General features: G+C 42.3%; 1 protein-coding gene across 14 annotated transcripts; it reads right to left on the reverse strand.

Moving 5' to 3' along the window:
- Nucleotides 1-463: 463 nt before the first annotated feature.
- On the reverse strand, nt 464-27812 carry trip12 (thyroid hormone receptor interactor 12). Of its 14 annotated transcripts, none has more exons than XM_085795400.1 (42): nt 27755-27812; nt 24390-24536; nt 23860-23985; nt 22863-23650; nt 20010-20115; nt 18315-18451; nt 18062-18145; nt 17866-17961; nt 17624-17775; nt 17341-17376; nt 17142-17237; nt 16955-17047; nt 16699-16860; nt 16003-16071; nt 15746-15911; nt 15185-15302; nt 13397-13553; nt 13102-13255; nt 12604-12832; nt 12375-12493; nt 11237-11444; nt 10629-10729; nt 10350-10524; nt 10068-10209; nt 9698-9889; nt 9356-9507; nt 9092-9249; nt 8938-9011; nt 8612-8811; nt 8111-8238; nt 6105-6256; nt 5678-5820; nt 5377-5533; nt 5111-5209; nt 4905-5019; nt 3616-3770; nt 3164-3328; nt 2729-2893; nt 2512-2625; nt 2316-2410; nt 2092-2195; nt 464-1951 (listed from the first exon to the last, which is right to left on the reverse strand). In XM_085795400.1, the coding sequence occupies exons 2-42, from the start codon at nt 24485-24487 to the stop codon at nt 1755-1757; spliced, it is 6177 nt and encodes a 2058-aa protein (XP_085651526.1). In that variant the 5' UTR covers nt 24488-24536; nt 27755-27812; the 3' UTR covers nt 464-1754. The 14 variants fall into 14 exon arrangements, with proteins under 14 accessions (XP_085651526.1, XP_085651525.1, XP_085651527.1 ...); XM_085795399.1 differs by having other exon boundaries at nt 13093-13255; XM_085795401.1 differs by having other exon boundaries at nt 26700-27812.
- Between the last annotated feature and the right edge of the window lie 165 nt (nt 27813-27977).

The following is a 27977-nucleotide window of genomic DNA, read 5'->3' on the forward strand; positions in this document are numbered from 1 at the left end:
AGAAGCAGGCCGCTAGTCAGGGACAAAACAGCCGGGGTCATTGTAGTCCAGTTGATGAACAGCCTTCCCAGTGAAAATGGGTTTAATCAGTTTGGCATCGGTTATTTCAACACCCACACGCCTCTTGTGTAATATTAAATCCACTGCTAAGCTTGTACTTGTTCCAAGAGTTAAAGGAACATAGCGGTGAACAAGGACCAGTAAGTGCCAATAATGTTAAATCACACTGAGATCTAAAGGGTGACATTCCAGGTGAGTCGGATAATTAAATTTTGTCATGGTTTCCAAGGCAACTCACTTAAACCCCTCATGCAGTAGTCAAGTAGGACCAATGTGTCAAGATTTGTCCTGAAAAATTACGGTTTTGATCTTTTAAGAGGACCCACTGACACTGTTCAACTCAAACCTGCTGTATCTAATGTGGTGGAGCGGATGGATAAATAAAACTAACAATGAACAAAGATGAGTCAAACAGTTACTTTATTTATGTTCAGGTAAAAACATGAACCTGATGCAGTAAATTATTGCAGATCTTAGAAACCAGCACATGAACAATTGGGCCAGGAGAGCATACAGTGGCGCCCTCCCCTGGCCACAGACTGCAGGTGCACACCACGGTTTGTTCCAAGCCAGCAGTGCAAAGAAAAAAAAAAAAAAATCAACTACAGCAAGAAATAAAGACAATATAGAAAATTAAAAAAAAAAGGTAAAGCAGATATTCCCCACCTCAAACAGGGTGTGAAACTGCATATAAACTTTATTCCATAAATGAACTTGAAATGCTATCTGGCCATGAAACGATAAAATGAGACCAGCCAAATTTTGTGCCCAGCTACATTATGTGTTGAGGGTTGCTCAGAGCTTGGTCTACCAACCCTACACATCAGGTAGGGCTCAACAGAAAGACACTAAACTCTATCAAAATAGGAGCAAAACAAATTTACCTGATCAACACACTGGTTACAACTCTTCATTTGAGCTGAAGCTCTCTATAATAAAGGAGGCCAGAACACAATCTCAACTTGGGTAGGAGAAAGAAAAAAAAAAAAAAGATAATATGCGCTCATCACTACCCGCATTCAACCAACTGCAACTCTCGTTTCCATAACTTGAAGCAAAGACACACAGGGGGGGAAAAGCCGAACCAAAACGCAACACACAAACTGGGGCCAATATAATACAGAACAGAATGCGAATGGACAAACTGAGGGGAAGAGACATGAGAACAAAGACCTATTCTATCAAATGTGTAGAATGAGCAAAGTCTGCAAATTTGTCTGTACAAATGATCTTTGGAGCTAAAGTAAACCTAGCTTGCTCAATGGACACCCCCCCGCCCACCCCACCCCCCTTCGTCCCCTGACACCCAGTGACATTGTCCACCACTCTGGAGAGGAGACATCCCTTTTTTTTTAAATATCACATAGCAATGCAATTTAAAATGTCACCCAGATGTTTTCATCTTTTTTTTTTAACATTACTCAACTACTGATATAAGTTTTACTCTCTTTTTTTTTATATTTTAAGTTCTGTGAGTCATGGAACACCTTTCCATTTTTTTATTTTTTATATTTTTTTTTGAGAGACAGGGGCAGCAAATATATATTTAGAGTCTTAATTTTTCTGCAAGCTGCTTTCTCTAACAAGAAGGCTGTACACGTAGCCTTGATGTATGTGATTACAAAAAAACTAAGAAGGAAGTCATGATTTCATCAATCGCTGTAGAAGGCATTTGAATGTGAGATGTGGAGAGATCAGGAAAGGTGGAAAGACTGCTGGCCCTCGCGAGCCGCAATCAACAGTTTCTCTCGCATGATCTCTATGCTGGAGTAGTCAGGCAGCTTCAGGTAGTTGACGCAGGTCATGACTGAGGGGAGGAAGTCATCCGGGTTCTCCGTTGACTCAAATGTCTTCCTCACAATCGTCAGAGGGGGATTCAAGCTCCGGAAACCTGAGGCAAAGAGCAACACCAGGCTCAGCACAATGTGGTTCAACAAAATTTACGTAAGCTCTAAAAGTGATCTAATACCGGCCAGTGCTCACTTCTTTAATTCAGCAAATTTCTCTAAATAAGTCTGTGATATGACTCACCTCCGACAGGCAGTCTAGGGCTTCCTGTGACGAACTGCAGGAAGAGTCTCTGCTGCTCGGCATCGAAGCTGCTCAACACCTCAAACAGGAACCGAACTGCACGGCTGCAGAAAAATAAGATAAAAATACACAAAAATTAGCAAGAATTGAAGGATTTTCAATGCCAGTGATGTGTTTTTAAAGGGGAATAAGGCAGAAGCCTGAAGGGATGTCATATGTCTCACCTGTCGTGTGTGTAGCCATGGTCCGGTCGACAGCACTCCATCAGAGTCTTGACGTCCCACGTCTCTGATTTACTGCCACACAGCAACTGGTCAAGCTACGGCAGGAGAAGAGAGAAAATGCATGTAGGGTTTTGTCTTCCCAGAGAGTAAAAATAAATTTATGAACAAGGAGAATAAACAAAAGTAAACTTCTTACCTCCTCTGGATAGAAATACTGCAGGTGATGCAAAGGGAAGACCGACTCAAACCCTTCCCGAAATGACTCAAATTGTCTGGACACTCCTTCATTTAAAGTCCAGTACACCACCAACTACAGAGACAAAAAGCCAAATGTAAAAAAAAAATAGATGAACATCAAGAGGAACAATATTAGGTGGCAAAAAGTCTTGACAGAGAGCAGTAGCATCACATACCCTGAGGTACTCCTCCAGGTTGTAGATTGTGACTGGGACGTCTTTGCCGCCCTTTTTCAGCTCAATGTTGGGGAATCCTGGGAGGGTGAAATCCAAACCCAGGTCCTCCACTGAGCATCCGTTCATGTTCAAGCTTTCCAGTGCCTGCTGCAGGGTCTCCCTTGTCTGACACACACAAACACAGAGAGAAATGCAGGTTAACAACGAGAACAGTGATGGAGAATAGCAGCTGGTATCATTTCTGATGATCAAGGACAAGTTTGTCAGTAGAGGCCGGTGATTTTACAAGGCAGGTGCTTTAATGCGGCCGAGACGACCACAGTGTGAGAGGGGAGGTCCTCACTTAGGATATTTAAGAGCAGAGTCCAGGTGGTTTTCTGAGTTAACAGACAATGAAAAGTAATCCTTCCCAAATGTGAGGACGGTGTGCTTTACCTGTGATCTGTCCTGCTCCAGCCTCTTCTTCTGGCGGATAATATCCTCCAGGTGCTGGATGGACTTGGCCACACTGGGGTCAATGTTCACCAGGTCATGGGAGCTTACAGACAACTCATGCCTCAGCATCCACTTATAAAATGGCAGCCCCAGGGGCAGGTCCAGCTAGCAAAGAGAGAAGGACAAGTGTTTCATTAAGTCAGTAAAACAAAGAACACATTTTACAAATCATGTTATAGAAAACGTATGTGATTGCATAAATGCTACAGCATCGTCTTAAGCTGCAAAAATGGACAAATCAATGAATCTTATGATCTTAAAGTTTTAAAATGTCTTCAACCACTGCATGTCATGTCTCTACTGCAAGTTTACATTGGAACTATTAGAAGAGCATTTACTAAATGCCTGTGCCATGAAAATATGAGCCTATTAGCGAAGACGGAAGTTGTTACCAGTCTGAAATCCATAATGGCTTTGGCCATTAGCTTTCCTAAGAAACGGAACTTCATTTTGATTTTGGCTATGTGTGCTGGTTTGGTTGTCCTGCCAAAGGGAACAGCAAACAGTCCTCTGGAGCTGAACATGTACTTGGTTCCCTCTTGGCTTCCTGTTGAGAAGAGACAAAATAGGGTCAGAGTTGAGCAAGGTAAATATATTTCGGTGTGCTGGATACCAGCATATCCTAAGTACAAGAATGTATATTTATTAGGGCCGGGACTCGATTAAAAAAATTAATCGAATTAATTAGAGGCTTTGTAATTAATTAATCGCAATTAATCGCATATAAATATTTGACCTGAGAACAGTGAGAAGCATTTTTTTTTTCACATGGATTTTAGTATACCATTGAATGACTGAATACATAAGCTTAAGCATTCAAGGTGGTACTTAACCAAGACCAACAGACTAGGGATGCAAATTATCGATTAATTCATTAATCGATATTTGATAAATACAGATTAAATGGTCTTTCCTTCCAATACACTATGATGATTACTGTAGTATTTAACTAGGCTACTTAAATCACAGTAGCATAAACTGATTTGTTGAACTCAGCCTGATGTAAACATTAATAAAACTCAGTAACCAGTCACACAGGCAGCTCCATGTTGTCTCTGTGTGATGTTCAGGGACAGGTCAGGACAGTCTGAAGACAGACAGCTCTGAGGGTGAAGTCCTATCATAATGAGATGAGATGCACCTGTGACAGTGACAGGTCATAGATATAGCCCTGCAGCTGAGCAATTAGCGCTATATAGCGCATTTAGCGTGCGCCCGTGTCTGTGTATATATGTGCAGGCAGAGATCAGAGATGGTGTTTTAAATAACCATGCTAGCGTTTCACCAGCTCTCATCTCTGCCAGTCAGCCTCTCAAACTGCCGCCTCTCTCGCGTGCGGGCGCACCGCACGTAGACACATGTGAGAAAAAAAAGAAAAAAAAAAAAAAAGATTTTTTTTTTTTTTAATAAGTGCGATTAAAATGCGTTAATTTTTTTAACGCGTTAATTTTTGTGTAATTAATTAATCGTAATTAATGCGTTAAAGTCCCGGCCCTAATATTTATATCCAGTGCAGATGTATTGAGTATTGTAGTGTATGTATTTAACAATGTAATTTCCTGCAAAGGATTAACAAAGTATCTTTAACTTTAACTTTGAGTAAAAGTGAATAAAAGAAAACATGATATACTAATGATCTCATGTGTGTGTCTTAGGATTCATAGGGTGCATTAGTTGGTACCTTTAGGATTGGCCAGAGTGACCTCTTCACCCCTCCACAGGCCAAGGTCGGCCCGCTGAAGCTCTTGAGACACCAGAGCATAGAACTCCAGAGTGGGGCCGAGACCCGTGCCGACCTGAAGGAAGACAGAGGAATTAGACTTGAAAAACTCTTGCATCAACGTGCATGTCTTGGGATGGTATTCAGGTATTAAAAACCTTAGGTACCTCATTCTCATACTGAATTTCTAACATTGCCCTGGAGCTGCCAAGGTCCTGCATCACAGACTCAGCTTGTTTGAGGAGTTCATCTCGGTTTATCGTCCTCTGAAATTCAAGTGAAGGTAAGAGATGGACAGGTCAATTCATGTCTCTAAAAAAACAATCAACAGGTACCAAAATTCTAACGATGTAAATTAAAATGTACTTAAAACTGATTTGTTAAAAGAAAGCCTTTTTCTAGATGTGAAAAGTGCAATGAGGCTTCACAATACCTTTTTCCTGTCGAGACGCGGTGCAACTCTGCTGTCCTGAGAATCTGATTGGTTGATCTCAGGGTTTGTGTCCAGTAGGCGCTGCATGGCTCTGTCGCGATCAAAGGCAGTTACATAGAATAACATCTGCCGGGTGTCAAAGGGGAAGAAGAAAGGACTATGGGGAAGAGAGAGAAATATATAAGTACCAACTCATTAGCTCTACATACCAACATCTGTTTTGTAGTCCAAGTGTATATTACAGATGAAAACCTGTTCTTTATTCCCCTCTCTGGTCAGTACGACAGTATGAAATCCTTACCAGGTCTTTCCAAGCTCAATGAGCCAAGTAGGGATGTTCCCCGTCATGATGACCAGTGGGTCTTGTAGCTGACGGTTGGCTTTGGCTGTCAGCTTACTGTTAATGAACTCACTGGTGGGGATGATTTCCTTACACACAGCATTCTGCAACACAACCACAAACATTCATTTTGTTTCATGCTAGCAAACTGTAACTGATATTAAAAGCACGTGAGCCTGAGACAATACATTTAGAGAACCCAACCCAACCCAACCCAACCATGTATGTTTATGTATACATTTAAAGAGGCATATCAACTTTTTCAGGGTTTTAGGAGCAGCATGTTAAAAATTAATTCACCCAAAATTGAAAGTCTGATACAATCTTCACATAAATACAAACTGACCATAAGCGACTACATTTGCAATACCTTGGGAGGGAGACTTACTTCATACAAGTAGAACCAGTATCTACTGATGGAGTGCAGGACCCTCAGCAGCAGGTTGACCTCTAAAGAGGGGTCATCAAAGGTTATGGTCTCTGGTGGCTCCGAAGTGAGGTATGTCTCTAAGGGATTGATGACGCTGGGACACACACCATCTGAAAGTGCAGAAACAAGGTTGTCGGAGTCATTCCTGTGGCCCAGTCTAAGTGGAGGAGTCCAAGGCTGAATCTTTTTACTGGTCTGACTGTGGAGCCAACACTAGTTTTACCTAGATAGGGAACCTTATGAGCTGCTAAAGGCCCCAGTTCAACTGTTTTATTCTTAATGCACAACGTAGTTGATGGTTAGTAATGTGAATGGACATATAACAAGTGTAACCAACTACAGAAGCAAGATGATATTTGCTAACTTGCAGTTACTGATAGTATTTAATTTGTTCAGCATTGCTTGCTGACTCACTGTCAGCATTACTGTGGAGCATATCACTGCAATGCTAGAGCTGCATAATGGTTGTAGCTGGATTGTGTTCTGTTGGCTCTGGTGTACTCTGGTAACTTAATTCAGTTGTTCTTCTAGTCGTTTGTTTAGTGGTTACATTTACTGGGATCACCAACACCTTGGTGAGTGAGTATGTGAAGGTCGGGAGGGGGGTTGTGGCCAGAGGCAAAGCTGACAAGGCGTCTAATTTGGTCTGAGATTGTGGTGGTCCAGTGTGACCTCTAGTGGCAGTGGCACTCACTCACAGAGCCTTAAAGTCCCACTCCCGCGACCCTTTTTGGTCATTTTAAAACCAGCTCATTAGCCATGCACATTAGCAATGCACCTCTGGGGGGTGGGTGGAGACTGTGCTGCTCTGCACCCGCCCAGCCACCTCCTCGCACCCTACCCCCCGCTTGCTGACAGCTGGACATTGTACAATTACAGATTCAGCGCGTTTAGCGTAAAACTCCACACTGTGATTCGATCCCAGACTGGAACATAGTCCTTGCTCACGGTACAAGCTGCTCTACCAGGTGAGCTATACCTGTTATACCTTGACAGTTACACCGAGCTGCCAATCCTTTCACCTCTGAGCCAGATGCAGAGTGGGGCGGGAGCTTGTAGCACTAGTGCCCTCCCCTGGAGCTGTGACACGTCAGCTCCAGTCTCCCTGAAACTGCCAGTTTGCGTCTCAGAAATGCAATTTTGCACTTCCTTTTCTGCCGATATGTGCTCTAACACAAGAAAAATGCCACAGGAACATGTGAAAAGCTCAAAAAACACAATTTTCACAGGAGTGGGTCTTTAAGGTACAATACTGTAGTATTGGCTATAGAGAAGGTGTGCAAATTTAATTTTCTGTTCTTGATATGGTCACTCAACAGTTTCGTAGTGTTGATTTCTCAGTGTGCAACAGTTAAAGCAGAAGTAAGTGATATATTTGTGTTAATATAAGTCTTAAATAGTTATATCTTCCGACAGCAATCACTTACATAGAGTGTTTGGACCGAAACACGGGTCTGTCAGTCACTCTGCTCTGCTCTGAGCCGAGGAGAAAACATTTCTCGTATCCTACAGTTTTTATCCAATGAGGAGAGAGAACGGCATGCAGGGCTGTGCGTGCAGCCAAGGGACGCCGTGAATGTGGCGACGTAGGGACGAGGACTGTTATGGTGCGTTCAAGGCAACTCGTAGACTCGTGTTTTTCCGTCCTGTGAAGTTGTATCAGTTCGATCTGGTACGAGTTCACGGGTCGGAAGTTACGAGTGGCCGTTATAGTGACTTTCACAGGTAAAACAGGTCGGAAAAACACGAGTGGGTTGCCTGGAACGCTACAAAGTCGTAAGTTGTGACTTGAAGCTGTAATTTACGATTTCAAAAGCCTGCCTTGAACGCAGCATTAGTGAAAACGACCGGATCGCTTACTTCTGCTTTAATACACAGCCATGTTAAGAAAGGAGTAGATGCAGTACATTCTGCCTAAATGTATCTTGAGAAACTCTGCACCATGGCATATTTCAGATTCTCACCATGCCACAGCTCATCCTGTTTCTTGGCGTTGCGAGGTGAGGTTTTGGTGGGAGCAGTCTGGGCTCGGCCCCTCTTTCCACCCACAGCATCTTTGCTGCCATCCTCGTCCTCTCTCACAGGCTTATACCTGCCAGCAAACAAGAGGGTATTTAGTCTTTGGATGGTCTTGTTGGTGTGAACACCACAGTGTTATAAGTCCATATGAAATAAAGAATCTTCAATATGTTTTTATAAAACACATAGACATGAGAGATGCAGGCGTGTTTGGACGCTGATCATTACGGCTCTTTACCTTTATGACAAGACTTGGGGAATCTGAACATTCTGTGGAGAAACTGCACTAAAGATAACAACATTTTGCAATTGCAACTAGTGGTCAGTCCATGAGCCCATCATGCGGTGTAATACAGCACATCACAGTGCACTGTAGTAGGTGAGACAACATTTTCATTCATCTGACCAACCAACACTTTAAGATAACAAAAACTTTTTTTTTTTACCATATTGTGTGCGTTTTGGTCCAGATGCCAGCTCGCCCAAGTGGGTTTGCCTCATCGTCTGTCGACTCCCTTTCTTCTTCAGCTTGAAGACTGTACTGCCGTACAGCCTGATACACCGTCATGTTGTATGGTAGCAGGTGGTCACCAATGTAGAACTGTAGTCTGTGACGCACACTGCCAGAGTTCAGGAACTGCGCCGCCTGAGTATCAAATTACAGTGTATTAATAATATTGTGGTTAGTTAAGAATTCAACAAACATACACATGGGATTGGCTGCTTACGAATACAATTATAAGCGTTATTTGGCATGAATGACCTCACATACCAGTGATTCATCTATTTCATCATCTGAACCGTCATCATCACTGTCTTCATCCTCTTCTCTGATTCGGCCGTACCCTGTACAGATGAGATTTTTAGTCAGCAACCAAACTCTCACTGTCCTTTTGGTCTAACTTAGTTTTAGTTTGTCCTGTTACCTCTGACAACAAGATATCTTTCAATGGCTTGCACCAGGGCCAGGGGGTCAATCTTCACTGGGCCCCCTTTCCACTGTTTAACATTAGTGCAATCTGGGTGTCTCTGCAGCTGACACTTTAGTTGATGTGTGTTGAAGAACTTCAGCGCCTGAGAGCCTCTGGAGTGGGGGGAAAGAAAAAAAAAAAAATCATCAAACTATACAAATTCATACCAAACAGCATAACTTAAAGTGAGTATATACACACGTGTGTAATGCTGCAGACCTGCTGCCATTCCCATTGCCACTGGGGAAGTCATGCACTTTGACAGGGAACTGCTCCATCTGGCTCAGACAGCTGTTCATCTTGTGCACCAGTGCCAGGTAGGGCCCATTTTCTGTAGTGTCTAGACGACCTACAGGCTCCATTCCTGGGACCTAGATGAGGTTGGATGAGAAAAGTTCAATTCAACAGGAACGACGACAACAAGTGGGGTGTGTCCTGCCAAGAAGACCGAGCAAAACACAGGATGTGAGAAAGACACAGGTCTCTCTGTACCATTTACTTAACCTTAGCAGTTAGGCAGTGTAACTATTTTGAGAGAAATGCATGATTTTAGCCTCTCACCGGACAGCCAGCAAACACATGGAGGAACCTTTTGAGCCGCACATCACGACTCAGCAAGTCTCTGTCAGTGTTGGAGGTCAAGTAGACCAAAAGCTGCTTCACCAGCCCACTGTGCTGGATTTCAAAAGACGACACATCGGATTCTGATACAATACTGGAGATCTCCAGCAGGCACTCCATGCCACCATCCACCTGGTAAACAACATCACACAGGAAATGTATTTCATGCAGTGAATCTTTGCTAAATGAAAATCATCTCAGCATCAGTATCTCATGTCAGCAATACTTCAGAATAAAGTAACAAAATCTCAACAAACTTAATTTTCAAGTAGTTATTGCTATTCAATAAATATCTCAGTGTGTATTTTACCTGCAGGTTGAGCTGCTCAGTGGCTGTGCAAAGTCTCTGGAGTACATTCAGTGCAGGGTTGCTGCCATCCACATTTTCAGAGTTGAAGTAGCGCTCCACAAATTTACTTGCCTGTTCCTTAATCCAGGCCTTTATTTTGTCTCTGCAAAACAATGTATGATGATTACAAACAGAGACCCACACATTGCTCTGCGTTCATTTTGTATGAACAATAAATTACACCAATGTGATTTGGATGATATAGAAGTACTTTGCTGTGTCAGACAACTTTCATCATCGCACCTGTTATTTGAAATCGAGTCCTTAGGAGGCGCCCTTGCCAGGCCACTGACCCCCGCTGTGCGTGAGGGCTCCGAGTTGGCGTTGTTGGTCTGGGCACCCAGCTTTCCCCATGTCTTGGGATTAAGACTGGCCAGGAAGGATGATTTGGGCGACTGAGTACTTGTGGGGCTCTTGGCTGTAAAGAACCCGAAAGGTAGATTAGGAGAGAGATCCATATCTATGGGAAATTGTGATAATTTAACTAAGACCACAAAATGCCATTTCAACATTTCAACTTACCCTGATTGTCTACTTTATCATCATCTCTTGGAGGGGAGTATTTGGGCCTTCTAGGCCCTCTTTTAGGTAGTCTTTTCCTCTTTAGGACATCACTTAACCGCCTTAATGAAAGGGAAAATAATTCATATAATGCTCTTGGGGTAAAGATAAGATCACACTGCCCACCCACAATACCTACTGACAAACTTACAGGATTGCTGAATTTAACACACTAATAGTGTCTAATATGTTTATTGACCTCATCTGGGGATACAACATAATTCACATTCCCTCATCCTGACTTTCCCATTATCCCACAAGTAATTCTACTAAAGTTTGGCTGTTTTCTTGTAGTTTGTGTCTTTAAATATTGTTACAACATTGTAAATGAGGAGCAGCTGTCAATAACTCCTTCAGTTTAAGTAAAGGCTATTTATACAGTTTCTAACTGATTTTGAAGACAAAATAAGAACTAACTGTTTACAGGCAGTTCAGCACAGGACACAGGTGCAATCTGTATTTACAGGATTAGTCTCCGAGTGTGACTCTGAGTTTGGGACTGTGCTAGAAAAGTATTTTTAAAACACTGTAAACGGCCAAAGCAAAGCCACATGCGGCCACTGACTCACCCTTGTGGGCTGAGGTCCAGTGAGTCGTCCATGCTGTGCTGGAAGCTGGGTGAGCCCAGGTCTGGTGTTGCATTATTAGTAGATGTGGTGGATGCTGTGCTGATGGTGGTTGTGCACAGACTAGCAGTGCCACTAGGACAAGCCTTGGGGGGACTAGTGACTAGAAAGCTCTCAGACTCTGCCAGGTTCTTCACCTGATGCATCACACCTGGAACAGAAAGGAGAAAGAGAGGCATTACAAACTGGCTAAAGCCACGTTTCCTCTAGGTGGTACCAGACTCGACTCAGCTTCACTTAACATTCAGACACACTAATGTGGCTGCCACAATTGTTAGGATTTCACCATATCTTCCAAAAGGAAATATATGAGCTGCAGGTAAGTTCATTGGATCGCTTTCTCCCCGGGATGACGACGGAGGTCGACTGGCCGATCATCTCAGGAGACGGGCTGCGCAGTGGGCACCTCTGAGATGACCCGCTGGTCCCGGCCAAAAATGTAGTCATTTCGAAAAAGGTGTTATTTGGATAAACTGACGACATATTGGGGATCTGAACAGTTTCTTTCTTGCATAAAAAAAAATAGTAAAACTTAATGAAGTGGCATATTAATAGCCCCACAGCAGGATGCATGCTGCGCATTGATGACGCAGTGAAAATTCCTGACCAATCAGTGGTCTGCAGTGGTTGCACGTCACTTTTTAGTACCTCCATACTCGCACTGGAACCTCGGCCGAGGTGGTACCAGAAAAGTAGCACCAGGTACCAGATTCAAGGTCATTTGACCTAATAAAAACTGATGACCATGTAGTGGAAACGCAGCATGAGGTCTAACAAGAAACAGCAAAAATACATATCAATTTCCTCTCAAGTGACTCCTGCCAAGCTGAGGACTGCAAATCAATGTGAAATACAGGCAAGGAATAATGCACTGGGAAAGGAAACGTACAGGACCACACTGGCAGCTGTGCATTGTACTGCCATGACAAAATGTTAACATACCGTGGACCATTTGTCTCACAGACCGTTTAGCTTTAGATTTTATATATTTCTATGTCTAAAGTGGAATGAGGTCTCTAGGTCATCCACTGTGGTGAGCAGACAAGGTGGGTCATGGGTTTGTCATTGGATAACACGCTACCTTCTCTTCTGAAATAGACGCTGAAAACATCAGGCAGCTTCTGCATGAGAATCTCAGCCATCTGCAAAGAACCCACTACAATCTTCAGGTCCTGGCTGGACAGCATGGAGGCAATGTGACTGCAGAAATAAAAACACACAAACAGATATTTAAAAAAAAATCTATTTACTTTCACTCAAATAGTACATTTGGCCAGTGTTAAAAGTTGCCCAGAGACTGGACACCATACCTGGACACAGCATGGTTCCTCAGCACATCCTTCAGCAGCTCTGCATCAGCAAAGTAGATGATCCTGAGGATGGCTCTAAGGCACTTGTGTCTGACAGCAGGGCCAGCTGATGAGCTGTACACCTCATATAAGACCCCAAAGAGGGTTTTGATAAAGCACTTTGCCAGTTCAGGATCCTCCTTCATTAACTGGGCTCGTGCATCTTCTCGACGAACCTCCTGGTGACTGCCTAGAAGGACAGAATAAACAGACTCAGCAACAGACTGACTGAACAGTGCTGACTGTGTGCATGTGATGAGTGGACTGGTGTCACTCAGATTTTTGCTATCAGAGATTTCAGCAGTTTGAAAATGGTCACTGTAGGATTGTAAATGTTGAAAATGTCCATCCTCTGCAGTCTGATGTTTGTGTAATCCTCTAGAAATTTGATAAACTGATCAAGCCACCATCTCATAAAAAATGTCTGCAATTTGACACAACCAGCATTACCTGTATTACCTGTATTGGGGTTGGCAAGAGGATTTGGTTTCCTCTGAATACCCCGTGCTGTTCCTGTATCTTCATTTATCTGCTGCATAGAGTTGAAATCAATCGTGTACACACGGCCCAGAGTTGACAAGCTGATCTCATCCTCTCCGTTCTGGTGGGCTGTCTGTGGGACCAGATTATCACCAAAGAAACCCAAACTAAGTATCGTATATGAATTGGACCCATGTAATGGCAGGAGAAAAAGCTAACACAACGTAACGTAACAAAGTTTGAGAGTTACAGTTTGTATCTGCTGCATTTTTACCTCAATAATACGGCTGTCAATGCGATTGTAAGGATGCCACAGGCCCCGGTCATCCCTCCACTGCCAGATGGCACCCTCGGTTGTCTGGGCACTACCCTTCTTCAGCATTACATCAACGGCAAAGATGCCCTCTCGAGGCAAGCAGGGCATCAGCTCACTGAAAGTAGAAAAGTGTTGTCAGGATACTTAACTTTAATAGCCACCTAGTGAAATGGGTTTGACATTGAGTTTTACTGCGATGACCCAGACATGACATGCTGTTTTATTAACAGACTTTGCTGTGGTATGACTAGGCTGGTGTGCCAAGAGTAGAGGCTAATGCAGCAAAGCTACAACTTGTGGATTAATTTAAAAAACAACTCTTGCATGTCACTGTGCAAAGTGCTCAAAATGATGTTGGTACAGTTGGAGCACTGCAAAATTATATTAAGAGGAAATCAAAATTCAGAAAATAAAAACAAATGACCACTGCCATGGCTGTTATTAACTCATTGAGTGCCAGACCTTTTATAAAATGGTCAGTGCCAGGTGCCAGCGTTTTGGGGCATTCTGAGTAATATGTCAAGACCCAGAGAGTATTTTGTACTATGACTCTGAAAACACCAAACAGCTCAAAGGAAAGAGGAGACTCTCTATGTAACTAGGGAAAAAACCATTTGTTTGTACCTTGTTCCATTCTTAATTTATCTTAAGTTGAATAGAGCCTGGTTGCACCAAAAAGACCACTTTTTTTCTAGAAAGCTGAGAAAAATGCATTTTTGTGAAAGAGAGTCTCTCAAGAAAAATAGTGATTTATCCGTTTTAATTTTGGCTTCAAAAATATGTAAGACATCTGAAAATTTCATTTCACATGTTTTTTTCACCCCCCCCCCCCCCCAAAAAAAAAGACTAAACAAAAAACATAACAACAACAACAACAACAACAACAACTAAAATACAACAAGTACGAGCGGTTGCTGCCCCCTCAGCCTCTCCTACGCCCCCCTCCCCCTGCCCCTCCACTCCCTCCCCTTCCCTCCCCCTCCTCCTGCTGCTTCCCCTCGTCTCTGAAGGAGGGAGGGAGACGTCGTGGCGTCTTCAGCCTCTGTGCTGGACGCGGCCGCGGCAGCGACGCACCGCGCTGATCTCTCGGTTCGTCGTCACAACGTCGGTTTACAGCAGCTGGTGAAACTGACTCCGCGATCTGCTTTCGCTTCGGCATTTTGGTGCTGATCATCTAGATGAGTTTACCTTTCCTGCCTCCTCTGATCACTTCATGCTGGAGCTATGCTAACAGCACCGTGGCTAAGCTTTCCTCCAGCTCCACGTTACACTTGTTCCAGGCTCTGCCCGTCGTTTTCCTCTAGAAATAGAAACTTTTTCCGACTTTTTTATCTCCGTACCGATCGCGCTCGTCTTCTCCTTCACTTCTTGCTCTGATCTACAGTCTTCTTCGTTCTACACATCCCAGAAGCCCCAAAATTACTCACAGTGTGTGCGAGAGCGTCCCCATTTACCAGCCGCAGAAAACTGCATTTGACGTCTATGGACGTCAATGGCACTCAAGCGTTGGATTTTGATTGACGTCCATAGACGTCAATGGCACTCAATGAGTTAATATCAACTGTGGCAAAACAACTGAATCTGTTAAAGATCTGAGAGGAGCAATGGTTACATTTGTGGCATTGTTGTACACCAGTGTGGCATAAACACAGTGTGAGGGACAGTATCTGTATATTGTGCAAAGGACAAGGTAAGAACATTTTAGGGAGTCAAACGTAACCCATACAGTATTGAAACAGATGTTACCATATGAGGGAGGTCAGTTCATAGAGCTCCTGGGGGCTCCGGGGTACCAGTTCAATCTGTTCCTGGCAGCTGCCATTTGACGCACCACACAAGAGGAAACGCAGAGTTTCGGCTATGTCTGGAGTAGATAACAAAGACATTTCTGTTGTTACTTGGTCTGTTTGCAATCCCACCACAAAGAATGAAAACAGTAATGCTAGAGTCTGTTTCAACTGACTGCAAAGCGGATTGTAGAGGCCGTAAATGTGAACAGCCATGAGTTCACTCATGGGGGGCAATAGTATATATATGTTTCTCAATGGTTCGAGGTGAAGTACAAGATTTCTAACTTTTTTGCATGAGTACATACAAATACTCAAAGGTTGATCTTAGCAGTTGTTCTTAGCTACCTAGTAAGGTATGAAAAATTACGGACGACATGTGTTATATTATTATATTATTATTCAACTTTACTAACAACGCCTGCTATGAATATGTGAATCAGTAACGAGAGAAAAGAAATAAATAAGTGAGTTGCATGGGTATGACTCTTTGGTTCGTGCATGTTTAAGGGTTACTCACTTTGCTTCATGAGCTGGACTGCCAGGCAGGGACAGTTAGAGCACATCAGTGAAAACATGCGCACAACCATGATGAACATCCCCGAGCTCAGTACAGGAGGGGTCACGACCAGCAGCTGTTGAATATTGGTCAACAAGTCCCGTGACGCCACCTCCTGCAGCAGGTTCTGTTGATTAAAATACAAGAGCGTGAGGTGGTAAATAAATAGAGTATAATACAGGAATGCAAAACATGGTGTTAAGTCTGGAGGTACAAACCTCTTCATGCTGAAAGTTGTCCACCAGTCTGGCAAAACAGAGGCAAGTGCTTTCGACGGATTTTTTATCCTAATGGAGTTTGAAATAAATACAGTTGTTAGTTTTTATTTTCTATAGGTCACAATGAAATAAAACACTTTAACACTATTCAAAGCATCAATCAATGAATACGATACAGAAAAAAGATTAAGAAAATGCAATGACGATCCAAGTGACCTCAAAGTACACGTATGAGTGCTGTCAAAACTCCAAGACAAATTTAGACTGCATTACCAACAGTTTGTTTCTGCATCAATAACCTGCTGCAGCCAGTGCTGCTATGCAAATGTGCCATTAGCTACTACTAAGGGAACATATTGTTTAAGTAATAATAATGCAGGCAAGCAACATTTAGGTGCTACCACTCCTGACAAAATAAAATATGCACAATTCAATCCCGTTTCATTTTTCAGCAAAATAATAGATAGCAGGCTTGACCTCTACAGTAAATATGAAGCCGATTACTGATTAACATGCACCATCAATAGCATTCTCACATAGCCGTCTAATAACCCAAAGATGTCTGTGATATGATATTGTACTGTATAACCACTTCATTACTTCACAGAGTATGTCTGAAGTGTGGCTGACTAATTAATATGCAGTTAAATGGACTGCCCATCTCCTGAACCACAAAGAAACCTTCAGTTTGCTCACCTGATGTGTGAGTCTCTGCGTCAACAGTGGCAGAGAATCAGCAACAAAGTGGAACTCATCTGGAGTGATGCTCTGGCAGCAGTTGGCTGCAATGGCCAAGGCATTTCTCTGGGCATTGATGCTAAAGAACTCCAGGTAGAGGAGGCAGTCGGCAAGCCCACCCTGTGAAGGATGAAATTATAATATAATTTTCATGTGTGTTAATGTGGCTAAAATGTTGAAGGTTAAGACAAAAAAAGAGAGTCAGAACACTTACAGCCTGCAAAATAGCTTTACTGTGTCGCCTTGACAACATCTCCAAGGCAGTGAGGGCCTGCTCTGCTACGTCAATGAACTGGATCACCTGAAGCTGCGTACAAGAAGGTGGAACAAGTTATTAGCATATCAAAAGGCCACCACTGTAAATTAACAAGCGATTAGGGGCAGAGAACAAAGTGTCTTACCTTCTCTAGGAAGACAGGAATAGCATCGACCACCACAGCAGAGGATCGGGGCAATGCCTCCATCATGTATGTGAGTGCACGAGAGGCATGATTCATCTAAGCACACAGACCAAGGGCAGACACAAACCAGGTGGCATTAGAAAAATGAATCAAACAAAATACTACTACATATGTAGCAACAGAAGTTCATTATACTCACAATATCAAAGTTATGCTCCATTTGTAACAGTGTAATCTGTGAAAGAAAGTTGAGTATTAATAGGGGATCAGATCAGTTTGACTCAAATATCCTCCATACATACATGTTTAACAAAATCATATTCATTTTCTAAGAATCACTGGTAGGAATTTCAACGATTGTTCTGTTGCACAAAAGAACACCAAACCTATTTTTATCCAGTAATTTAAGTCTAGAGAGGAACAGCTTAAACATATACATGAGAAGATGGCCAAGCAAAATGGCCAAAATAGATAAGACTCACCAGAGCGGGCACAACACTCTTGACAGGAAATCCACCCAGAGTCTCCTCATTGCCCATCACCAGCAGCTGGCACATCTCAATAGCAGCTTGAAGCTGCTGAGACTCGTCACCTGTGGCCTGCAGGCCCTGCAGCAGTTGCTGAGCCTTGGAGCCTGGAAATAGGGTGAGAGTTCCCCAACAGTTATCTACAGCTCACCAACATGAAGCACACTGATGGAGGGATAAAAAAAGATTGCACTTACTGGCACCACTGCCTATGGTCCTGTGAAATAGCTGCGACATGCGGGGTCCCAGTGGCCCGAAAAGATGTGGGGGGAGACCCCTGGCCTCGAGGAGAGCTTTAGGGACAAAAAACAGCAAGGGTTAAAGATCAGCTGTACTAATGGAGAAATCAAGCCTGTGTGTGTTTGGGAGTGTGGGGGGGGGGGGTTAACATACCTTGAAGCCTTCCCATTTCAGAGTCATCAGATTCACTCTCTCCAGACGTGGTCATGCCAACTGCTCCTGCAACTGAGCTTGAAGCTGGACACAAAATAAAAAACTAAGTCAACCAATTGAGTGTTTTTTAAACTGCTTGAAGAGGGTTCATCTTCAAGCAAATGAATGGAAAAATCTTGATCATCCAAAGGCTCTACTTCCCACAGAGAAAAACAGACAATTTGTTTGCCAACAAGAATTAAACAACTTTTACCTGAAGCTCCTTGTGATGCCTCATCAGTCCGAGCGGCTGACGAGTTGGCCCCATCCTGGTTGTTGTCGGAGTCGGCCATTTTCTCCTGACGGCGAGCGTCGGCTGCCCCGCGCTTGCCTAGGCCTGAGCCCCGCCGACTGTGGTATGAGAAAAAACAGATTCATAATGAGTGAGTACAGTAATCACAAAGCACGGCACATTCTGTGTTACCACTCCCAGTCAGATAAATCCACAGTAGTGGTGGCCCTGGATATATTTTGATTTATATTAATGATGATGCTCATGTGAACATCCAGGTTTCTACTTGTTCTGGTGGAAACTGTCTAAGTACAAAATAACAACAGTCCTAAAAATCTTCCTGTGTGACATCATGGACCATGGTCTTCATACAGCTGAAATGCTCAGTGAAGTGCCTTATTGGTGGTTTAGGAAAGTAAACATGACTAAATGTCTATTTTGTTTTGCGATCTTGCTTTGAAATCTTCATATTATCCTGCAACAGTGCCTTGAGTGGGACTTAACACAGAAAACCACAGGTGAATTACATGCATCATATAAAAAAAATACTAGGGCTGACCCGAAATATGATCATATTTTGATAATCGAGGCTTCGCGGACATAAAATCGATCAAAATCGAAGCTTCGGCGGCCGTAACGTCTGACGGGGGGGGGGGGTTGTAGCGGAAATAATGAAAGTTATGGCAAACAAACACTGCATATCTCCAAAATCTGGCAGGTTTCCAGGATGTTTCCAAGTATCCTACTCATTTTAATGTAACAATTGCTGATGAGAACCGGTGTCAAAAAGGAAGAAAAGAAAACAATCGATCACGGACTTCATGATCGATTACCATGGCAACGAACGAAGCTTTGAAGCTTCGATTTTTTTGGGTCAGCTCTAAAAAATACACAAGTGGAGCACAAAGCTTTTCCTGCATCTTCAACATTATTAAAGGGGAAAAAATTATATTAAAGCAGCTTAGTTAAACATCAAACTTTCAAATAGCAGGAATCCAGACATTATACGACAATCTTACACAACTATCAGACCACAGACCTCGTATCAACATAAACCCAACAATGAATAGATGGGCTGGAAGAAATAACCTTAAAAAAAAAGGTAAGCACAAGGTCAGTGCCTTATTAGTACTGTAATAGCACTATAATTTACACATCACACACTCTTCATGTTTTTATTCACTCAGTAGTGGTGCATTGCCACTTAAATGTTAATTGTGCATATGGCAGAAAATGTACAGTCTGGACTGCAGTGTGTCAGTTTTCAAGACCAATTTTTCAGTTTTCGGCCTCAAGACCAAGAAAAGTCAGATGCTGTTTCCCAAACACAATTATTGATACACTTTTGATCAACTGAAATAAGTTTCATCTAAATAAATCTAACTTATCCCTTATTTTCAGTGGATGATTAAAACTGTTTATTGATCGACTCGAGTTTCTTTTTTCTTTTTCACAATAACAAAGATAAGCTAATATTCCAGCTACCAGAGAACATCAGACTGCTATAAGCCACACGTTCTATGAACAGATTAAAGCACTCTTTGTGAACCTGAGTTTGCATCAATGCTGTATATAAGGCAACCAAATGAAGCAAGCCCATAGGAAAATGTAGATTCTCCTGAAGTAAAATGCTGATGTTTTATCATGATGTTTTACAGAGACAAACATGAGTTATACCTGGTGCTGGCACAGGAGCCCGTGGTCTTCTGGCGTGTGCTCCGCCGAAAGCTGGGGAGCTCTGCTGGAGGAGACTCGCTGCGCTTCTTAGTGGATTTCCTCAAACCTAAGGTGGGAAGAACACCAACACTGGTATTGGTACTGGCACTGGTATTTATGGCTCAAACACATTTTCAAAGCAAATCAAAACAGTTTGTGATGATTTACATGTCAGATGACATGAAACATTTTTCATTCAGATATCACAACTATCATTCCAAGTTTGACCTTGCATTTGGGTTGAATTATTGAATTACTTTTCAATATAGTAAAGGCTCGCCTGTTTGGAGCCCTGTACCACTGAGTGGGGGGTATTAATAGTAACCCAGCTATGGCACTATGACAGGACAACCTTCATGCTGGATCCATGACTCATAATTCAGTAGTATAAAAATAAACATTTCAAAAATTAAGACGAAATGAATTAAAGAGATAAGGGCAATTTATTTTCCTGTACTTCATTTGACTCTGTATTTGTGTCCCCTAACTGCTGAATCATTACTGGTGGCACAGTAATAAATCTTCACACATGTTTCTCGACAAGTTTCATAAAGATTCTAAATAAAGACCCAATTATCTAAAACCAATTCAATGGTAACCCTTCCCTATTAATGTGGCTTCAATGACATTACAATCTCAACATGAATCAAAAATGACATTGTGCAAATAAAAGCCAGGCAGCAGCAGTGAAACATATGTCAGCAGCACTGCATGTGCTTACTCACCATTATAGCAGAAAATAACAGAGTCTATGTGTGTTAAAAAAGTTATTAAAGGCCGACAAATGAAGATATTCCAAGAGAGAAGTTCCTTCCTCTTGACAGAAACAGCGTATGAGCCCTTCCCTGCCCTCAAACATACCCCTGGTCAGCTGGTGGGCACAACCCGCCAAAGCCAACTTAGGAGGGGTCTCTCCATTTTGGCCCAGGGCCCATGGCACCGAGCCCACCTCAGTTTCTATCCTTTCACCTGCCTAGAACAGCCTGACCTCACGCTGACCTGACAGCTTAGACTCACTTAACCACACACATCAAATCTGGCCTATTGTTCCTGCAAGTTCTCCGCATTTTACACTATAGGTATCAAACCAAAATACTTCTTTAGTACCAACTAGTTGGTGGCTGTTAAATGGTTTATTTGTAATTCTCATGTACCATCGGTTTTGCTTCCTCTGGTTATATATATTGGCAATTTTAAATCAATGTTTAGTTGTCCATACACTGTACATTTAGGCTTCTGTAGACGGACCAAAATTGTATATACAGTTGACACATTTCATAAGTTTGACCTATTTTGCTAAACAGAGCTCATCAAAAATGATTGATTGTTTTTATACTGGGAATTCAAAAAGATCTGACAACATATTATCACAGGATCCAAGCTCACACACATAGGTTGGGTGGAAGGCTCAAAAACCTGTATTGGACAGGCTATATAATTTGTAACTTCTGTTGTGCAGCCACCAATAACTGCATAATGATGTTGAAAATAAAAAGCACACTCCCTTAAGATCAGGATACATCTTAAGGGGATCAATAGGTCACCTAAATCCCTCAAGACAGCAGCAAAGAAACAAGTTACACTGCTCATATTCTCAATTTAGCATTCACAATTTTTGCGCTCATGAATGCAGCCCTTGGATTAAAGGTCAAATCAAAGGGTATACTGTCGACATTGATTTTAAAACAGCTCAAATTTTCCAGTTTTGCTGAAATGTACATTCTGTAAAAATATGAGTGTTTCTGAAATCAGGGAAAAGAGCAAATAAAAAATTAAGATTAGAAAAAGAGTCATATAATCTTAAATTCAAACTTTGATCTAAATTTTTGACTCAATCATCAGCCAAAGACACTTGTCATTTCCTTTCTACTTGAAATGAAACACTGTTTTGAGGTCCCCATGGTTGGATGTGTAGGAATTGTGTAGAAATGTGTAGACTTAAATGTTTTTGGTTGTAGTGCAGTTGGACAGTTTTAACCACTTCCTTTCATACCTATTAAGGTCATTTCTTATTTCTGCATTTCCCTTTTTAAAGGTCTCCTATCCCTGTGAAATCTGACATTTTCTCCACACTGATAATTGAGAAACCAGCAGTATTTATGTATTTAGCTGCTCTCTGGGTTCAGGCTACTGGTACTTAAGGCTGAAATCTGAGCCAGCTCACTGCCTCAGTTCTCACTCAGCTCATGTGAACAAGACATGCTAGTCAAGACACACGCACTTTATTGTGTGAATGTCAGAGTGTCACAAACTGCATTCATTCATGACATGTACATCATAAATTACAAAGGCAGAAGGCTTTGGAAAATGTACTAAATCTACACTCATTTATTATGCATTCATCTTTATGATTAGCTATGTGATGTTTGTGTTTTATAATGTGTCTAAACTGAGCAATATTTATACCAAATATATATGTTCCCTGCAGATAAGATTCAGCTTTTGTAACTGATGCTGTGACATTGCTCGGATCACAGGCTCTGCGACATTTAATCCCAGAGATGTAACCTCGAACCAAGCACATAAGAATAATGTGCTGACCCTCAACAAGCCAACCATTGCCCTGTTTAAACTCCTGTATCCTTTTATGCAATTACAAACCAATTAAAGCAAATTAATTTAACCTTATTCCAGAATACTCAACCCCTCCCATCACTAAAAGATTAATAAATTAACCCAACTATCAAACACCCGCATATATTTTTCTCTTAATGGAAAGCTGTTCCAAGACAGATGCCACAGCTGAAAAAAGCAGATTAAACAAGTGTTTCAACAATGAACAGAAGGGATCCACACACAGATAATGTGACTCACTTGCTAGTTTAGCTTGTAATCCTGATGGCCCAGGTTTGGAAGTCTCAGTTTTGGAGGATCCGGGCAAGGACAATTTGGGTTTTGGCAGGTTGACTTTGGGGTTAAAGCGTGCTGCCCACTCAAATTTTGAAGAGCTGGCAGATTTGGCCTGCTCCTTGTCACGGGTACTACGGCGTGGGGAAGGGCTTGAGGCTGAGCGAGAGCGACGCGCCTTGGTTTGATCTTTTCCCTGTTTGACTCGAGCACCCTGCGTGGTGGCACTGTTGGTGCCTGTGGTTGAGGAGGAGGAAGAGGTGGAGGCAGAGGAAGAGGAGTCCGTCACGTTGCTACACCCAGCTTTGGCTGAGGCGGCCGATTTAGACGCCAGCTTGGTGGGTTTTGCAGTCCTGCCCTCGGTACGATTGGGGAGGGACCCAGCGGTGCTACTTAGACCGGGGAGAGAGTCCGCTTTCTTCCGTTTCTGAATTGGTGAGGTCCCAGCGGACCCACTCTTCTTGCTCTGGCCTCGACCTGACGATGCAGGTGGTTCTGAAGGAACTGATCTCTTCTTGGACTTGGCTTGGCCTTTCTTGGTCTCTGAGGTATTGTCTCGGGGTGGTGGGAGGGATTTGGGCTTCTTGGCAGGGGTCGGTCCAAAGGTACTGATTTGGTCAGGAGCTTCACTTCGCTTTAACCCTCGGGTGCCTTCGCTCTTTGACTGGTGGCCTGGTCGTTCTTGTTCAGATGTCCCTGCAGCCTCTGGGTCGTCTTGCAACACAAATGAAGCGACGGACAGAGTAAGACCGCTTCTGTCAGGGAGAAAACACAACACAATCTTAGGACATTTCTGAAACCATAAGAATTGAGAAATTACAGTACCACATTCGTTGTACTCATTCAGATTTAGAACAAAACCCAGAGGTGTAAAATAAGTGTGATGTTAATGGATAAAGTACAATCCCTACACACACAGACACACACACACACACATTTAGCACCAAGAACAGAGGAGGGGTACCTTCTTGAGCTGTGCCCTCTGGACTGGCCAGTGGCTGTGCTGGCTGTGGCTTTGGAAGCCTTAGAATTAGGTCTTCTACTTTCAGGTGGGGAATTTGCTTTATGTTTTACCTGCTCTGACTGCAACCTGTAAGGTTGGGAATTAAAGAGCAAGTGATAAGGTGGGTTTCTGTAAGTAAGTCACATAAAAGAGAGTATTGATCAATCCCCAGATCAATTTGCATCTGCATATCCTCTGATCAATAACACCTCTGGTTTACCATGAAAACAGCTGAAAGAAGAGTTAATCAGCATTTGACTATGATAAACAAACACATGATAAGCACTTTGATCAAAGAGGCCAATACAACCATTCAGAATTAGGTTTAAAATGTAATTTACAAAACACAAACACCACCCATGAACCAAACAGCCCACATCAAATGCTCTCTTCAAGAAAGACCCATGTGATATTCCCTCAAATCATGATTAGTGCCACTAATTTTGAACCAAGATTTTAACAAAAAATGGATGGTTAATTTGTAGGCTCACCTTCCCGCGACTGTATGGTCTTGTGGCTGGGCCGCAGCAGTGTTCCTCTGTGAACGGCGCAGTGACCCCCCTGGATTGGAATTAGGCCGGTTGGACATTGGCACCTCTCTCCTGAAGGGACATACCCTTTCTAGACACTACCATTCACTGCAATCATGGAGAGAGAGAAATCACATAAGAACTCTGACAAACTGTAATGGTGGCCTCTATCTCCGAGTACTCCCGTGAGAAGTGGTTGTGGTTTAGGAGAGGCTCCACTGCTATAGGTGACAGTTATTACAGCTGTTGCGTCTTCAATCTCAAACTAACCCTTCTCGTCTATTTGAGAGGACCATTTGGCAAAAGCCATTTGTGCTGGGGCAGACACCTGACATAAAAACAACATTTAAGGAACCACAGTTGATAAAGTTTTAAAAAACAAAACAAACCAAAAAAAATAAACTTCAGTTTTTATAACCTTGATTCACACTAGATTTCTATTATCAAAAAGATTGAACAAAGTCTATAATGTGCTTTCATCTTAAGAAAAACAAATCCACACAGCTCAGTTTACATCCTAAGTACCGTCGTTCCCCAGTTGGTATTTCTGCCAATAATTGTAAAGAACATGATACTTGTGTGCACCCTTCACAGTAAACCACTGAAATTCTAACATTAACATACATTTTATAGTCTCTATCAAATTAATGACTTTAAGAGAAAGCACCTCAAACTGTTTTTTTGTCATCATGTATTAAAATCACAGACTGATCGTAAGGCTATAGCCAAGTATTAATTGTACTAACCTTGTGACTTTTCAATTAAATTTTACTTTTAACCCAGTGGCATAAATTAATTCAACCACTATGATAATTTCCATCATCACAATATCAATTATCAATGGCATTCGTTAATCCAGTGATCACAATCATTGTGATCATCCTCAACACCAGAATATCACTTTACAATGTTACATCTGAGAGGCCATTGAGTAATAATGAGCAAGGTCACAGAAAATTGATTTAAATAAACCTACAATGAAAAGACTATAAGATAACTTTCACAACCTCAAAAACTCATATTTCTATAGAATATTAACAGTGGCTGATATTATTTAAAATGGCCATGACACTCCATAACATTTGGATACCTGACCAACAGAGGTTGTTGTTGGGTAAGTTGTAGTTAGAATTTTTAACAGGATATGGAGTAAACGTGTTTTACATATTAAATATAATTCGTATGTGTTTCTCAGAGGTCAGTGACACTGACATGTGAGCACTGATAACAGAAGTGATTGATATTAACAAATACACAGCTGGATGGTTTTATCAACTGATACACAGAAATAACTGAATCACAACCGCTATACTTTTTGCCATTTTGAAAAAATAAAAAGATTATTAATTAACCCATTGTGTTTAGATTTAAAACATACCATCATTGATCATAAAAATACGCCACACTTGGCAAGCTCACAGGGCCATTTTAGGCCTGTACTGACAGTGCATCCTAGTCTTTGTTTATTCGTCCATTCTGACAACTGGTGCACCACACTCGCGTATGATGTGACTAGTTAAGCAGACCAAATGATCGTCAGTTTGAAACGCTGGTCAGTACAAAGTTTCTTATACCACACACACTAAAACAAGCACGACAGTGTTCAATTTTTATACCCATGATTTACAGAGGCCTGCATTTCTGACGTAGTTGTCTACCACCACCGACTAGCATGTTTAGCTATTCATATCCTAGCTAGTCCCATACATTTTGACAGTAACTCAGTCGCATCCACATCCTTAAAATAAACTACCATATCCCAAAGGCGATGATTGGATCTGCTTTGTACTGAATATAATGACAAGAAAACGCAACAAGGCCGGTAATTACATACTAGAGACTCGTTAAAGTTACGCTGGCTAACGTAGCAGAGGCTCCATGGAAATGCGTAGTTGGCGTACCGGTGTGTGTCAACCTATTTAGCTCTGTAACTAAACGCCACTACCGAAATCGAACAGCTACCTTGTTTGTGCCCTGGTGCGTGGCACGAAACGGCGACATCTTCACTGAAATTTTCAAGACGGGCCCCTTGAGTGGCAAATGACGAATGCGTTCACCTGAGCTTAGCAATACATCGAAAATGGCAGCATCGGACTGGACCGTCTTTTGAAAGCGGTTTAATGTAATATAGCTCGCAGGCTACCAGTAAAACCTACAAGGTTAGCCGAGTTGGTTATTCCCACTGCCATGACACAGTGGTGTGTCTGGCAAACGATCAAGATAGAAGAAAAAATAAATAAATATACAAGCCTCGCACGCAAGTTAGCTCACCTTCTGTACTGTTTGATGGGTTGATCAAATCAAAAATACACAGCTGTCAAGTCGCCAGGTAATCAGATAGATCCAGTATCACTGTCTAGGGAACTGTCAATGCGAATGTAGAGTACACAAGAGGAGCTAACTAGTGTTAGCCTGCTATGAGGATCACTAATGTTTTCTAAGCTGACTTAAGGCCAATGCCTGCCCCTGACTACAACGCTGGTTAGCGTTTAGGCTAACGCTAACCAGACAAAAACAAGTTGACTGCTAACAAGAGACGTGTCAATGCAGAACATATTTCCTATTTAGAGTTTATGTGAAGGGGCAAAAATAACATTGAGCATCTTATTTAGCCCCCGTTAAGACCAGGATGACAAGTATATCGAAGCTAATTATTAGCAAGCTAATGCTATCTTAGCCATGTTAAGATAGCGAGTGTTTTCCTCAATAATAACCGTAAACTCACCAACAATAAGTGGACAAAAAATATACACTTGGTTGTTAGGTATACACAATATCGATCCTCAGTGGTGTTGGTTAATATATCTGCCCGGGTGTCAATAAATGCCTGACTTTGTACCGAATTTGCGTCTGCGAGGCAGTCACGTAGATGACGTTTAGCGTTGTCAAATCAAACAAGAGCCATAGCTACTGCCAGCTAACCTTGGCATACAAGCTAATTAATATTAGCAGAGCCTTGTTGTATTCGCTACCTAACGCCTTTTGCCACCTCGACAGGATTGGGATTTCTTCTGATACAAACGCCAGCTTCGTTACATCTTACGGATTCAGTCTTTTTGGGAACGATTTTGTTTAAAATTTTGTTTAAATTAATACAAGTTGCCTAGCGTGCGGCTAGCACGGTAACGCTAGCTAGCAAAAAGAAATGGCCTCTGATACCTTTTTAGACACAAAAAACAGGAAAGCAGGAACGGGATTCGAGATATTTTCGCAACACTGAATCATAATTCCTCCGATGTATTTCGACAATGAATAACCTCGAAGGTCCGAGAGACCGTTTGCTGACATGTCACTGAAAATTTCTACCTTTTGTATAATGTTGTTACCTATTTGTTCCAGTGTTGTAGTTGTAACAGACAGTGCACCAGCTCCTCTTTTCTCTCTCTCTCTCTACCCCTGCTACTTTCACATCAGCTGAGGGGCCTACAACTGCAGTGTACATCCGCGCGATTCATCCGCTCAGGGACTACTTTCTTCTGATTTCTGTGCTCTCCGCATCTGCTGTTTTGACCACGCGACACCAAACGAGATGTGTTGCTCTGTAAATAT

This window comes from Trachurus japonicus, chromosome 13, assembly GCF_045865225.1.
Source record: "Trachurus japonicus isolate A0001 chromosome 13, Traja_1.0".
Taxonomy (NCBI): domain Eukaryota; kingdom Metazoa; phylum Chordata; class Actinopteri; order Carangiformes; family Carangidae; genus Trachurus; species Trachurus japonicus.

Excerpts from the sequence above, each read along its gene's own strand:
- trip12 (XM_085795399.1), bottom strand. The coding sequence starts at position 24,487 with ATGTCCAACCGGCCTAATTCCAATCCAGGGGGGTCACTGCGCCGTTCA. Across the intron at positions 6,257-8,110 it reads ACAGGATGAGCTGTGGCATG|ATGGTGTGTGTCCCAGCGTC; the intron begins GTGAGAATCTGA and ends CTGCACTTTCAG. Across the intron at positions 2,626-2,728 it reads ACCTGGAGGAGTACCTCAGG|TTGGTGGTGTACTGGACTTT; the intron begins GTATGTGATGCT and ends TTGTCTCTGTAG.